General features: G+C 52.4%; 1 protein-coding gene across 8 annotated transcripts in view; it reads left to right on the plus strand.

Annotated features, from left to right (window-relative positions):
* The window catches only part of SLC22A14 (solute carrier family 22 member 14), a 37,434-nt gene extending 23,394 nt beyond the window's left edge, over positions 1-14,040 (plus strand). For 4 of the 8 annotated variants that reach the window (XM_033212052.1, XM_033212056.1, XM_033212057.1 and 1 more), the window contains exons 2-11: positions 1,209-1,724; positions 2,439-2,542; positions 2,751-2,905; positions 4,441-4,609; positions 8,464-8,584; positions 8,853-8,950; positions 9,212-9,426; positions 11,026-11,179; positions 11,790-11,990; positions 13,651-14,040. In XM_033212052.1, the coding sequence (XP_033067943.1) occupies positions 1,209-1,724; positions 2,439-2,542; positions 2,751-2,905; positions 4,441-4,609; positions 8,464-8,584; positions 8,853-8,950; positions 9,212-9,426; positions 11,026-11,179; positions 11,790-11,990; positions 13,651-13,804 (1,887 nt within the window). In that variant the 3' untranslated portion in view covers positions 13,805-14,040. The remainder of the gene's footprint in view (positions 1-1,208; positions 1,725-2,438; positions 2,543-2,750; positions 2,906-4,440; positions 4,610-8,463; positions 8,585-8,852; positions 8,951-9,211; positions 9,427-11,025; positions 11,180-11,789; positions 11,991-13,650) is intronic. The other 4 variants (XM_033212059.1, XM_033212053.1, XM_033212058.1 and 1 more) reach the window with 4 other exon arrangements.
* Positions 14,041-14,949: the final 909 nt, after the last annotated feature.

Here is a 14,949-nt window from a genome sequence, read left to right on the forward strand (position 1 = left end):
TCTAAGAATTTGTTTTAAAAGTTTTAGAAAACGTATTGTTTTTATTTCATCTCCATTTTTCCTTGTGGAGTTCCAATTCGATACATGTTCAATCTTCTATCTACCAAGTCTCTTTACCTCTCTCTCACATTTCAGCAGTTTATTCCAGTTCACTGATTCTTTGTGTCAAATCTGTTTAACTTTTCTCTTAGTGTTTTTATCTCAACATCATTTTGTCATTCAATAAGCTTTCATTTTTGAAAGTTCCTAATCTTCCTTCCAAAAGTGTCTGCTTTTTCCTGATTGTTGTTGTAAGTTCATTTTTGTAATTACAACCTTTAAATCCTTAAAAAGTTCATGCAATAGCTGTTCTAAATTTTGTATCTGACAGTTTCAACATCTGCAGTCTAAAAGTCTGTGGTTTCTGGGTTCTGTTGACTCTTAGAGTGGCTTGTCTTCTCAAGCTGTAATCTCTTTGCTTGATGTACATCCGTGAGAGTCTTGCAGAATCAACTTGAAGAAATTTTCCTTCAGAGAAGGCTCGCTTCTGCCTCTGCTCTGAGTCAAGGGGTGCCCCGCACCAGGAACTGTTACCCCTTCTAAGAGTTTTGGCTCAAAACAGAGTTTTAAGCCTAGTTTCCTCTCCTCGTTGCTGTTGCAAGGTAATATGCTCACAGTCAGTACTGCTCACCTTACTCCTTCCGCCCACCTGTCTTTCCAGTTTGGCTCCATGCTGCACCACCTCACCACTGCACCAGCCTTGGCACCCCATCTCTGTGGCCCAGGCTTCCAGCCCCCACCTCGGGCCCAGCTCCTGGCCACTGCCGATGCAGATCTTTGTTTCATTTTGAAGAAAAGGTCCCTGGAGACCTCTCCTACCTTTTGCCAGACCATTGGTGTCTCAGTGTGTGTGTAAACAAGAAGTCTGAGTTACGGGGAAGTTGTAGGAGAGTTCCTCAGAATTAGTCAGACCTTCATGACAACAGAAGCACAGCATTTTCTAAAACATTAAAAATCTTAATTACACTAAAACTCCAGGATGGTTGGGACAGTGGGGAATAAATCATGTTAACTAAGAAAGCAAGGGAGGGAGCTACTGAGAATATCAAGGTTGGAATCCATATTGCTTCCAGCCAGAGGCCAGTTCCTGGTCGGTGGCTCCCATGCTGGTCTCCGATGTTCAGGAAGTGGTGTCAGCAGAGACTGAGCTGCACCCTTTCTTTGGACAGATGGCAGGAGAAGAGAACTTCAAGGAAGAGCTCAGATCCCAGGATGCTTCCAGGAACTTGAACCAGCATGAGGCAGCGGGGCATCCACATTCCTGGTCTCTGGAGATGCTGTTACGCAGATTGAGGGCTGACCACACCAAGCAGGATGACAAGTTTGCCAACCTCCTGGATGCGGTGGGGGAGTTTGGCACATTCCAGCAGAGGCTAGTGGCCCTCACCTTTATCCCCAGCATCATGTCAGCCTTCTTCATGTTTGCTGACTACTTCGTGTTCACAGCCCAAAAGCCCTATTGCAACACCAGCTGGATCCTGGCAGTGGGCCCCAACCTGTCTGAAGCTGAGCAGCTGAATCTGACCATACCCCGAGCACCCAACGGCAGTTTCCTGATGTGCCTCATGTACCTTCCTGTGCCTTGGAATCTGGATTCTATCATCCACTTTGGCCTCAACGACACAGACAAATGCCGAGATGGGTGGATCTATCCTGACGCTAAGAAGAGATCGCTGATCAATGAGGTATGTCGTGTCATGGATTGTCTGTAACTACCCTACAGGCTCAGAGTTGTGCCTCCCACCCTCACTGAACAGGTGGAGAAACCGAGGCTCAGAGATGGGAAGCCATTGGCCTGAAGTCACCCTGCAGAGGCAGGGCCTGGGCAGAAAATTAGGATTCCTGCTGCCCAGTGCTGGCCCTGCCTATCTGTAGAGTACATTTGGGGTAGAGATGGGTGCTGCATGGCAAGGTTTCCTTCCGTCTGTCCAAGAAATCGCTCCTGTAGTTGTGGCTCTGACCTTAGAACTCACAAAACGTGGGGCTCGGGGAAAGAAGCAGCTTTGATCAGGCATCTGTACGGGGCTTCCCAACCCGAGCTGCAATCTAGGCCCTTTACAACACAGACCACACTAACATGAATCTGCAGGATGGGCCTGGCATCTGCCTTTGGGAAAGAGTCTGCACTGATTCCTACCTTTGCTCAGTTACCCCCTGTCCCCCACACACATCTTGGCCTGTGCCTCTTGTCACTCTCTCCAGGCCCAGCTCTCAGGGTGGAGCAGGTGCCGGAGGGGTTGCAGAGGTAACAGAGCAGAGGCAACAGCTGAGGCACGCTGCACACAGTTACCTGCCCCTACCCCAGGTCTCCTTGGCCTATAGGTTCCACCCTGGGATGAGGCTCAGTCTCCGGACCCAAAGGTGGGCGCCCGTGACCAATCCCTGTGTCTGACCCACAGTTTGACTTGGTATGTGGCGCGGAGACGAAGAAGGACACTGCACATATCATGTTCGTGGCAGGACCCCTGATAGGCTCTCTCATCTTCGGGCTCATAACTGACAAGTGAGTCCCCAGGAGTTTCTGCTGGCCCCCAAGCCATCCCACCTCCTCCTCATGGGCATTCAGGGTTGGAGTGTGTCAGGCTGAGGGAGGTGAGGATAGGGGTTCTCCAGGGACCCATAGATGGCTCAGGGCCTGGCCCAGGTATATCAGGCTGGGGCCAGCCAGGGAGATCCCGGTGCTTGGTGCAGCCTCCCTTTGACTCCTGTAGGATAGGCCGCTACCCTGCCATCCTGCTGTCACTGCTGGGGCTGATCATCTTCGGCTTTGGGACAGCCTTCGTGAACAGCTTTCACCTGTATTTGTTATTTCGCTTTGGCATCTTGCAGTCAGTGGTGGGCTACGCCATCAGCAGCATTTCTCTGGGTGAGACTGGGCCTCAATGGGGCAGGGCGGGGTGGCACAGGGACATGGTGGCATAGGCGGGTGACAAGGGGAAGTAGTGGCAGGGGGCGTGATGTCATAGCCAGATGGCAAGGGGGTATGGCATGGCTGCAAGAGGGCGTGGCAGGTGTGTGGTGGCGTGAGCACCTGCTGGGAGCCCACAGGACACAGAGTCAGGGGCCTAATTGGACAGGCAGAAGTGGAAGGGATCTCCATTCCTGGCTGCCTGGAGATGCCAGAGAATCAGTACCCTGACTGCTCTTCCACCTTCATCTCCTTCCTAACTCCCTCATACCCCACACCTTCCACTGCACACTCCTTGCATACCCCCAAGCCCCATGAGTTACATTTATTGAGCCCTTAAGAAAGGCCATGCAGAAAAAGAAAGAAGAAGAAGAAGAAGAAGAAGGAGGAGGAGAGGAGGAGGAGGAGGAGGAGGAGGAGGAGAAGGAGGAGGAGGAGGAGGAGGAGGAGAAGAAGAAGAAGAAAGAGAAGGAGAAGAAGAAGAAAGAACCAGGTAGCTGCTAAGAAGAAGAGCCAGGCAGCTGCTAAGCCCTTTATATGCATTGCCTCATTTCCTCCTGATGCGACTGTGTTCAGCAGGCAGTATTCTTTTTTTTTTTTTTTGAGACGGAGTCTCGCTCTGTCACCCAGGCTGGAGTGCAGTGGCCAGATCTCAGCTCACTGCAAGCTCCGCCTCCCGGGTTCACGCCATTCTCCTGCCTCAGCCTCCCGAGTAGCTGGGACTACAGGCGCCGCCACCTCGCCCGGCTAGTTTTTTTTTGTATTTTTAGTAGAGACGGGGTTTCACCGTGTTAGCCCGGATGGTCTCGATCTCCTGACCTTGTGATCCGCCCGTCTCGGCCTCCCAAAGTGCTGGGATTACAGGCTTGAGCCATCGCGCCCGGCCTAGCAGGCAGTATTCTATTACTCCTTCAGCTGAGGAGGACTCTTGAGCCTCAGGGAAGTTAACCAACTTGCACAGGGTCCCACAGCAACGAAGTGAAGAAGCTGGGACTTCAACCCAGGCCTGTGAGATACTAAAGCACCCAGTGCAGCCTTATAGCTGCAGCTGCCTAGTTGCTCGGGGTTTCCTGGCAGGAGAACCTCTTCTCATTGGGATCCTTAGGCGTAGGTGGCCAAAGCACGAATACACTCAGAACAAAGACAAGGACAGTGGTTCCTTGCCTGACCATGTGTCGGGCCACGTGTCTGGTATTGTGTCTTTTCTATGAGAGGCACATGGTCAGACAGGGGGTGTGCAGAGGGAGCAGCCAGGTGGAGTGGGAAGGAAGCTGTGTGTATGATTAGGAGACAAGGGTGTGCCCTGGCGGGAACAGAAGTGCTCTACCAGGCTCTGAGGGGCTGTCTCTGGACCCAGTGCAGAGACAAGCAGAAGAAGCTTTGCCTGATCTCAGCTGTCCAGAGGAGGTGGGGATACCCAGGAAGGCTGAATGCAAGGGCAGCCCTGGGGACCCTGAAGTGACTATGGTTTTGTCCTCTTGGCTTCTGCACAGCCACTGAGTGGTTAGTGGGCGAGCATCGGGCCCACGCCATTATCCTGGAACACTGCTTTTTCGCTGTTGGGGCCATGTTGCTGACGGGGATCGCCTACAGTCTTCCCCACTGGCGGCTGCTGTTTCTGGTGGGTGGGGTACTTGCGATCCCCCTCATCTCCTATATCTGGTGAGCAAGCGAGTACAGGGCATGTACAGGTCTGGGTCTGATGGGCTGGATGTCGATGAGAGTGGAGGGTCCTTGAAACTGTGGGAATGGGTGGGATTTCCCCTGGGAGAAAGTGCCTGTGGATGGGATGAGATAGGAAGGCACCAAGGGCAGAGCCTCTGAACCTCAGCATTAATCTCCTCCCTGACCCAGAGAAGACCGTAAAGAGATGTCAGACAGGTGGTCAGAAAACCAGGAGGAAGAGTGTTGAAGACCAAGGGTTTAAGGACAAGGGAAGGGTCAGTGTTGAAGGCAAGAGAGGTGAGGCTGGGAAAGGGTCTGCCAGCCTTGGTGACCTTCTTGAGATGGCTTCACTGCAGTGGCAGAGGGTTAAGGAGTGACTAGGAGCAGAAGAAATTCAGCCAGGAGAGACTTTCATAGAAAGAGGGAGAAAGGGATGATTTACGTGGGCAACTAAGACAGAGTCAGGGAAGAGTATCAGATGTTTTGAATGTAGGGGAGTCACAGACAGGAACCTAAGAGATTGAAGCTGGGAGAGGACAACTGATGGGGCAAAAGTTGGAGGAATAAGGGTTGAGAGCAAAAGTGAGATGCCACAGCTAATCTTGGGCAGGTGGGGAAAAGAGAGGGACAAAAGAGAAGGCCGAGAGGGAGGTGAGAAGAAGCTGAAAGAACCCACGTGTAAAGGGTTAGGCAGTTCTGCATGAAACAATGATCATATTTAATCTTGACATTATTACATTTAATCTTGACCCCTCTAGAAGAAGTATGCTACTCCCATGTCATGGGAGGTGGGGAGGAGGGAGAACTGAGGCTTCTGAGGGTGGAAATAACTTGTCCAACATCACACAGCTAGAAAGTGGGGCACCTGGGATTTGAACTCAGGGGCTGTCTCCAAAGCCCCTGCATTTCAACTGTACCATATGTAGTAAGGATGATAAAAGATGGGGTTAACAGCATGGGAGCTGGAAGCAATGGCTCATGCCTATAATCCCAACACTTTGGGAGGCTGAGGTGGGAGGCGCGCTTGAGGCTAGGAGTTTGAGACCAGCCTGGGCAACTCAGCAAGACCCTACCTCTACATAAAATTTTAAAATTAGCCAGACCTGGTGGCACACGCTTGTAGTCCCAGCTACTTGGGAGGCTGAGGTGGAGGATCACTTGAGCCCAGGAGATCATGGCTGCAGTGAGTTATGATTGCATCACTGCACTCCAGCCTGGGCAGAAGAGTGAGACCCTGTTTCAAAAAAAAAAAAAAAAATTCAGTCCAATTCAATTAAAAACTTTAATCTTACATCAGATCCACAGCTTTTTCCTGGCTCCTCGCTCAGAATAGTGGCCAAGGGGGATGAGGTCTGTTCTGACCTATTGTTCTTCCTCCTATCTCCTTGTTCTGATTTTCCAGGTTCTAGGCATGGGATAGGGACATCAGATAAAATAGACCAAAGACTGACATGGCAGGGGCTATTATAGTCTCTCAGGGTCCTCTGTAGGGTAGATATTCAAATGCCATCACTCTTGGGTCCATTCGTGGGTCTTCTGAGCACTGGAATTTCCTAATGCTCCCAGTGCTCTGTTTGTGACCTCCCTCAGCTCCTGTCCCTGGCAGTTCACCCCACAGCCTCTTTGTGTAGGGGGTCTCCTCATCCTAGCACATGGGGTGCCTTTAAGACAGCAGGGTCCACTTGGCCAAAAAACCCCACTGTTCCCCAGCCTCCACCCTGTTGTGGTGGGCTGCTCCATTCAACCTCCTGCCTTCATTATACCCAGATGAGAGATGGGCATCATTCTCTGGGTTTATGTAGACCCTCAAACTCCAGGTGACACATATTAACTCTCCTATAATCTCTCTCACTGTCTGGAATACCAGCGCAAGCCCCCATGTTTCTGAATTAGCAAGTTCCAGCCAGAGTGGGATGGTAGATGTCCTTTTTAAAAGGCAGTCCCCTCATCTATCTAAGGAGTTCTCTTGAACTCCCCTTTGCCTAGCTTGAGTAGATGAGAGCTGTATGGGGAGTGAGGAGGAGAGATTCAAGACTCTGTCCCTTCCATGAACTGGATTTCCAGCCTCTATTGGTAGGCTGTTAGCAATGAGCACCAATGTGCTATGGGTGCTCAAGGTCCCTCTTTTGACATAGTTATGTCCCCTAGGCTTTGGCACTCTGGGCCTGTGATAGGAGGGGCAGTACCAATGATCTCTAATGTATCTTTGGGGTTATTCTTTTAGTGTCTTCATGGATAGTTCTGCTGATTTGTACTAGCCTCCTTTTCAAACAGTAGCTTGGCCACATCCTTGGTGTTTTCTCCCAAACACACTTTGTTATTCATGGAAAATGAATAAACAACATGGCTAACATGAGCATTTGACAAATCTTTAAGTTCTGCTTCCCTTTTAATTATAAATTCTAATTTGTTTCTCTCTTCTTACATTTTACTGTAAGTAGTCAAGAGAAGCCATACCACACCCTCAGCACTTTGCTTAGAGACTTCTTCCACCAAATGTCCTATTTCATCACTTACGAGTTCCTTCTTTCACAAACACTAGGGCATGAATACAGTTCAGCCAAGTTCTTTGCCATTTTGTAGCAAGGATTGCCATTTCTCCAGTTTCTTCATTTGCATCTGAGACCTCATCAGAATGTCTTTATTGTCCATATTTATGTCAACATTCTGTTCATGACCTCTTCAGTGCATTTGTTACATCTCTCCCATTGTGTCCTCCCTCCCGTTCTCTTTGTCCTTGAGAGTTGGTATCCTTTTTTTATTCCTGTTTTTTCAGTGGACATGAGGCCAATCCCCCATCTTTTTGAAGAAGTCTCAGTTTAATGACTTTCTTTAGGAGAGTTTGACAGCCTTAGAGTGGAAAATGATGACTGATTGCTGAACCCTGGTGGGAGAGAGGAGGAGCAGGGCAGGTATAAGGAATGAAGTTGTCTCTAGTGTCTTGAGTGTGTGTTTATGGCAACCAGCCAGAATCGTGGTCAGGGAGGGAGTGGTGGTGTAAGAAATCAGCAGGCATAGTTTTATCAAAAAGTTATACCACCTTAGGGGACTGAGGCTGTACCAGTCCCAAGTACATAGCTCTGCCTCTGTGTTCTTGGGCAAGCCTTTACTCCTCGAGCCTGAGAGTAAAATGGGGATAATCACACTAGGTCCAGGTTTGGATGAAGATTAAACAAGACTATATATACAAGGGCACCGAGCACCATTATTTTTCACACATAAGTGCTTTTTATGCCAATCTGTGTGGATTCTGACAGCCTGAGAGGATGGGAAAAAACAGAGAGGACTTATTCTGAGGTCAAAGGCAATAGAGATGTGGCAGGGGAGAGATGGGACAGAGTAGAGACCTTCACTCACCCCTCCATTCACCCAGGCAGAGTGCTGGGCACTGGGGTCAGACCCAGGGTCCTGCCCCCTCACACTCCTCAGGCTGTTGGGGAGACAGGGAACAGGAGAAATCCCAACTAAAAGCATGGGAGCTCTACAGGAGGCTGTGGCATGGAGGTCGGAGCCCTCAGCGTGCCTGAGCAGATAGGGATGGCCCCCCTAGATAGAAAAGGAGAGAACTCTCAGTGATAACCGAGGGCAAATCAAGGAGGCTGGAGACAGAGGCAGCCAGTGGTCAGGGTGTCACTTAGCAGCAGTGGAGGCCATGTGAGGCTTAGACACGGGAAGACCTGACTGCTGGGGAGGAGCAGAGGGCAGCTCAAGGTCAGTGGTGGCCTTCAAGGCCCCGACATCTGAATCACCTCATGCTGGCACAGGATGGCCACAGATGAGGCCATGAGAGGGCCAGCAGGGGTCTCTGGGCATCATAAAACAATGAGATAAGAGAGGGGCTGGCCACGCAGGATTCTCCCGGAGTCCCCACGGTGGCTGATGATGAAAGGGAAGGTGAAGGAGGCCAAGCAGATGCTGTGCTACGCTGCAAGTGTGAACAAGAAGACCATTCCTTCAAATCTGCTGGACGAGGTAAAGGGCTTCCAGCCAGGAGTGGGGCCGGAGCAGTGGGCTGTGGAAGGGCCCCTTCCTTCCTCATCCCTTCAGGTGGGACATTGGTCCAGAGGGTGCCCCCAGTCCTCTTCTTAAGGACAATGGTGACAGCAAAATTGAACCCTGCCAGGGAAGGCCAGACACCAGCTGGCACTTTCAAGGACAGGCAGGCCTTGTGGGTGCTGTGGGGCTGGGGAGCAAGCTGGGGTCTTGGCTCTGCCTCTGACTGGTTCTGCTTGTTCTGCAGGTGCAGCTGCCCAGAAAGAAGGTGACTCAGGCCTCTGTCCTGGACTTCTGTAAGAATAGGCAGCTCCGCAAGGTGATCTTGGTGACGAGCTGCGTGTGGTGAGTATCCAGGGCTTGCTGGCAGGGACTGCAAACAGGTGCGCAGGCTGGAAACTTTAGGGAGAGGATGGGAATGGTCAGGCTGCAAGGGAGGCAGCCCAAGGACACAGATCACAGGTCTCTGTGCTTATTTCTCTCCTCTGTTCCTACCCTGACCCTTGCTGCTCTGCCTCTGTCTTTATTCCTGGCTCCGTGTGTGTGTGTGTGCGTGTGTGTGTGTGTGCGTGTATGCACGCGCTCGTGCCTCCTGGCTTCATCCAGGTTTACCGTCAGTTACACCTATTTCACGTTGAGCCTGAGAATGAGAGAGCTGGGCGTGAGCGTCCACTTCAGACATGTGGTCCCCAGCATCATGGAGGTGTCTGCCCGGCTGTGCTGCATCTTTCTCCTCCAGCAGATTGGGAGGAAGTGGAGCCTGGCTGTGACTCTCCTCCAAACCATCATCTGGTGCTTGCTTCTCCTTTTCCTCTCTGAAGGTACAGCTCATCCTTCCCCTGTGGGTTGCCCACAGCCTTCCTGCTTTTCAAAACCCCTCCCCACTGCCACCTGCCCTGGCTGGCCACCTAGACACCCTGGGAATCAGCCTCCTGCACCTATAGCCCACCCACCCCACAGAGGCCCCAGCACCTCCAATCCCTGGAGCACTGCCCTTCCTGGGTGGGGTCTCCCAGACAGGGCACCCACACTCTCTCAGAGACCTGAGGAAGGAGGGTGTACTTTCCAGGGGACAGCAGGCAGCAGCCTTCTTCCACCAGATTCCAATCCACCTTAGAAGTAGGTCTAATGGTTACATGAGAATAGATGATAGCAAAAATATTCCTTCAACTGCTGCCCGGACCCACCTGTCATCTGTAGCCCCTTTGACTGGGAAATGCCTGTTGTTCTCTGTAGCTTCACCAGGAATAACCTGCCCACTGAAAATTGAGTGTAATGTGGGGCTCAGCACTCAGGAACAGCTCTTGTATGGAGGCCCCTCCTTTCCAGAGGGGCTGAGTGCTGCGTTCCTGCGGGCTTAGCACTAGAAAAGGAAACAGGAAGGGCTGGTGTTATCTTCAGAATCTCAAAGAGCCCTAAGCAGTGGATACGCCACAGGTCCTAGAGCTGGAGCAATCTGTGCAGCACACTCGCTTAGAATGACTGCCTGCGGAGCCTTTTCACAGTCCAGCAAGGGCAGCGGAGGCTAGATCCAGGCCTGCTGGAAGAGTTCCCTCCCTTTCTCCAGGGCTGGAATTGTGTGTGTCTGGATTAGGACCTTTCCACTCCCAGATGCTGGCAGTGTAGATTGGGTAACACAAAATGTGGAAACAAAGTTATTATTGAATGTTTATTGCCTCGTGGTTTTTAAAAAACGCGGGTCTACGCTGAGTCAAGCAGAAATATGTAAACTCAGAAGTGTGAGATAAACTAGGAATGGACTCCCCAGTAGATCAAACTGGATCTCTGATTTCATCCCAGAGACAAGAAAAGCCAGGACTGGAATGGGAGTGAGGCTGGGGCAGGGTCCTGCAGAGGATGCCAGGCAGGCAGGCAGGGGCTGAAGCCCCCAGCTTCACCAGGTCTAAGAAGTGGGCTTTCTCCAGTTTCCCCTTCATTGTGCCTGTCTAGCTGGCCAGAAAACATCCTGGAGTGTTTGGGACCTATCCCAGCCATTCAGGCCCCAGGAACCAAACACCCCCTTACTCTGACCACCTTGCAGAGCCCTGGTGGTACAGCCCTGAGCAGGGGTTCCAACCCAGAGGACACAGGCCTGGCCCTGAGTGGATCCCCAGTGGGGTGAGGAAGCTGCAGTTGGGTGAGGAGGTGGAGCGAAGACACAGCCTTGGAGGCGGAGATGGGGGAGACAGTGGCCTGAGAGGCCATGGGGGTCCCAGGGGACCTCCCCACCCCTGCTGACCAACTCTGCACTGCAAATGTCCTGCCTTCTGGACTGACTGGGCCTCTGACAGCTTGCCCCTCCTCTGATGGAATGCCTGAGCCTGCTGGCCAGCTGGGCAGGTGGTGGGGAAGGCTGTTCAGATGCCTTCTAGGAGGGGTCAAGGGAGGGCTGATGGGCGGGCCTCCTTCACCCGCCCCAGGGGAGGATGGCTTCAGACTCAGGCGGCCACGTTGTCCGGCCACAGAGCGGAAATCCATGACGATCTTGGTGCTCACACTTGGAGAGTTCAGCCTGGCTGCCACTGTCACTGTGTTCTTCCTCTACACCGCCGAGCTCCTCCCCACCGTGCTCAGGTATGGGGTCTGGTGGGTGAGGGGGCCATGGCGGCATGGGCAGGGACTGACAATGACAAGATTAATGCAGCAAGTAAGACAAGCATTCACCTGGTGACAAGCACTGTGCTAAACAGTTTACATAAGTGATCTCATTTAAACACCCCACAAAATCCCCCAAATGCCATCGCTAACCCTATTTCAGATGCAAGACCAGATAGATGAAGGCACTCAATTAAGGGCAGACAGAGCAAGCAGCAGAGCTGGGATTTAGACCCAGGCAGCCTGACTCCAGCCCCTGCCTTGCACTCACTGCCTGCAAAGTGTTTGGGCCACTCGGAGGCTCAGATCCTTCCCTGAGGTTGGTGATGGGAGCACTATCTTCCTGCCTGACTGGCATCACTGCCTGTGTCCTCTCCCTGCACTTCCATACAATGCTGCATGGTTTCTGCCTCTCCCCCTCCTCATCTCCCTTGAAGAGGCCCAGAAGAAATTATTGTCTACTTGGAATCACACAGTGAGGACGGGACAGGGTGGAGACTGGAGGGTGTGGGGTTTCATATAGCTGCTGGCCTGGCCCAGCCTCTGAACCCGACAGACGTCTCAGAGGAGCTCTCACCTCCACTTTCAGGGCGACAGGTCTGGGGCTGGTGTTTCTGGCCTCGGCGGCTGGAGCCATCTTGTCTCTGACAATCATCAACCAGACCCCCTCCCTCCTGCCCATCGTTCTCTGCTGCGTCTTAGCCATCGTGGCCTTTTCCCTCTCCTTCCTGCTACCGGAAACGCAAGATCAGCCCCTCTTCCACAGCCTGGAGCACTCCCCACAGATGAGGTAGGTGTGGGAGCCTCCTGGGCTGTGCCAGCACAGGGCCTGGCTCTGAAGCCTTGGTACAGAGAGCATGTGGGGCATTGTCCATCCCCGCTCCTCTGCCAGAGAGCCTGTGACCCGAAGGCTGCCATGTCTGCAGCAGTCTTCCTGCTCCTCTGGCCGCTGCTGCCTACCTGCTCCTACCCAGCCTCTGCCAGCTCCCATCTTGCTGCCCCTCCTGAACTGGGCTGGGCCATGTCTTCTCCTTTCCTTGCCCCTGCCTGCCTGTCTGGATGGGGGCATTGCTTTTGGGCATACCTTCCAGGGGTACTCCTCCCAGAGGCTCCCTCTCCTCCCAGGGACAGAGGACTGGCTTGGAACCAACTCTGAGTACATCTCTTTTCCTGTCTGAACTCCTAGTTCCTCATAAAAAACCCAGTCTTGATGAAGGACTCTGGCCTCTTGGCCCCAGCAGCCCAGGACCCCATTTGGGAACTGGGCTCCACCCAACACCTCCATGGGCACTTCTGGCCTCTGATCTCCCAAGTGTCCCCTGGAAAAGACTTGTCATGATTGGCAGAACCATCCCTTCTGGGATTTGGGCCAATGAACATGCTCCCCCTGGACCTGAGAGGACCCGAGCAGCAGTATGGAGCAGAAGTTGCCAAGGCCCTAGAGTGTCCTCTGCTCTGTGCCACAGGAGTCACTGCCTCTGGCCTTTCTCTGCCCTCCTCCCTACCATCTTCCTCCTGCCTTCCCGCCCTGCTCTCATTCGAATCACACATGCTAGGCACTGTGCCAGGCTTGACTGTCAAAGGTCAGAGGTCAGCACTCCCCACCCTTGAGAAAGCCATAGCTTATGTGAAGGCAGATAATGCAAACAGCTACTGCTAGCGGACTCTGACAGTGGGATGTACAGGATCTATAGGAACCTAACAAGGGAAGAATGTTCATTTGGGGAGTCGGGGAAAATGTCACAGTGACATCTGAGTAGAGCTTTGAAGGATGGATAGAAACTTGCCCCACCGTAGAGAGAGGAAGTTCAGCGCCGCACAGGGAGAGCAGATAGTGGTTATGGGCACAGATTCCATGTGCCGCAACCTCCTAGTGTGTGAGTGGAGAAGTTACCTCATACCTCTGAGACTCAGTTTCTTCATTTGAAAAGTGGAATGAGAACAGAGTAATAACAATAGCTAAGATGTATTGAGCATTTGCTATGTGTTAGACCCTGTTCTATACATACCTTATCTCTCTCTATCCCCAAAACAATCAAATGCAAGGTAGGTCCTATCACTATCCCCATTTTACAGATGAGAACACTGGGGCACAGAGAGGTAAGGCCATGTAGCCCAGCCATCCCCCATGGGTTTTTTTGGGAGGATTAAAGCTACATAAAGCAGCTGGCACAGGGTCTGGCATGTGGCAAGTGCTCAGTAAATGCTAGCAGTGAAGATGGTGGACCAACTTCAAAGACACAGGAAAGAGAAGGGTCTCGCGAGGGTTGGGAGCTGGAGCAGGCCTGATTGTGGAGGCTCCTGGCAAAGCTCGACTGGGGACCTGCCGGAATGAGAAAGGTTCACCTCTTGGGAACGCAGGGTTGGGTGCTGCTGAAGGCACAAGCCGCTGCTTTTCTCAGCCTCTGGAAAGATGTGGCCCTGGACTTATCCTCTGATGGCTCTTTCAGGAATAAGGTCAAGGACATGACGACTGAGGATACGTCATCTGATGATATGTCGTCTGATGATATGTCTGAGGAAGCGGCCAAGAACGTCGTTCTCAATGCCCAGATCCTGAGATTGGACCCATACCCTGTCTCCAAACCTGCCTTGGAGCAATAAAGAGGAAGCAAACATTCAGGCTCCCCAAGGGCCAGGCCCCCAGACCATCTTGGGTTGGAATTGAGTGGCCAAGTATGGGGTTGTGGATTCCAGGCCACAGATTCCAGGCCCAGTTCAGTCTGTGGGGCAGGATCAGTCCTGCTCCTGGACCAGCCCTTGACATTAAAGAAAATGGCCCCCCTTCTGTGGGAGCTCTGCTGTGATTCATTCCAATAAAGGTACAATGTTGGTCTTGAGATAGCTGGGTCAAAGTTGGCCATGCGTGGAGAATGCAGAGGCCCTTGGCCTGTAGGAGGATGGGTTAGACAGACTCCTTAGTGTCTTTGTCTAATCACTCAGGGACAGTAAGGAGCTCTCTGGATGGGGGCAGGGGAGTGGGGAGGGCAATGTCAATGAGGGCCAGAGGTGGAGCGAGGGCAAGACTGTGCCTGCACACCAACCACACCTGCTAGCCCACGCATCCGCTAGCATGGCGGGTTTCCACCTGAAGCACAGGCTGAGGACAGATTTCAAAGCTCCATTTTATGCACTAGTCAGGGCAGGGATGGAATGTAAAGGAACAATGAGAACTTCTCTCATTTGTCCCATTGTACAGGGCTTTCTCACCATCTTTTCACTGATGCTGCAAATAAGCATGGCCTCGGGAATTACCCAAATCAGTTCACATCCCTGGGGATGTTTCCTGATGGCTCCATCCTAGCTGACCTCTGGCCTCCACCACTCTGAGGATAAGCCCCCATATCCCAGCTCATATCCTAACTGCCCTGCAGGTGATTCTGCCCTTCTCAGCTGGCATGGGGGCTCTGCCAGGCAGGGTCCAGGACTCCTCAACCAGACTGTGAAGTCCTTGGGTCAGGCCCTCGGCACTGAGTCGGGGCCTGTCTTAACTCCTCCATGCTTGCCTAGTTTATTGGAAGATCATGGGCTTGCAGAGAATAGCTCTGGTTCGACTCCTTGTAGCCTCTGAGGGAGGAAGACAGATAAGCATGTCAGTTCTCGTGGAGCCAGGGCAGCAAGGCCACGGATCTCCCGGGCAGGTTGGAGTCCAGTGAAGCAGGGAGTGGCCTCCAGCATTCCTGGCACTCTGGCCCAGCACACTGCTTTGCGCATGTGCTCCCAAGCTTTGGGACACCAAGAAGCTGGTG

The sequence above is a fragment of the Trachypithecus francoisi genome, unplaced genomic scaffold, assembly GCF_009764315.1.
Source record: "Trachypithecus francoisi isolate TF-2019V2 unplaced genomic scaffold, Tfra_2.0 Lachesis_group0, whole genome shotgun sequence".
In the NCBI taxonomy this organism is placed as follows: domain Eukaryota; kingdom Metazoa; phylum Chordata; class Mammalia; order Primates; family Cercopithecidae; genus Trachypithecus; species Trachypithecus francoisi.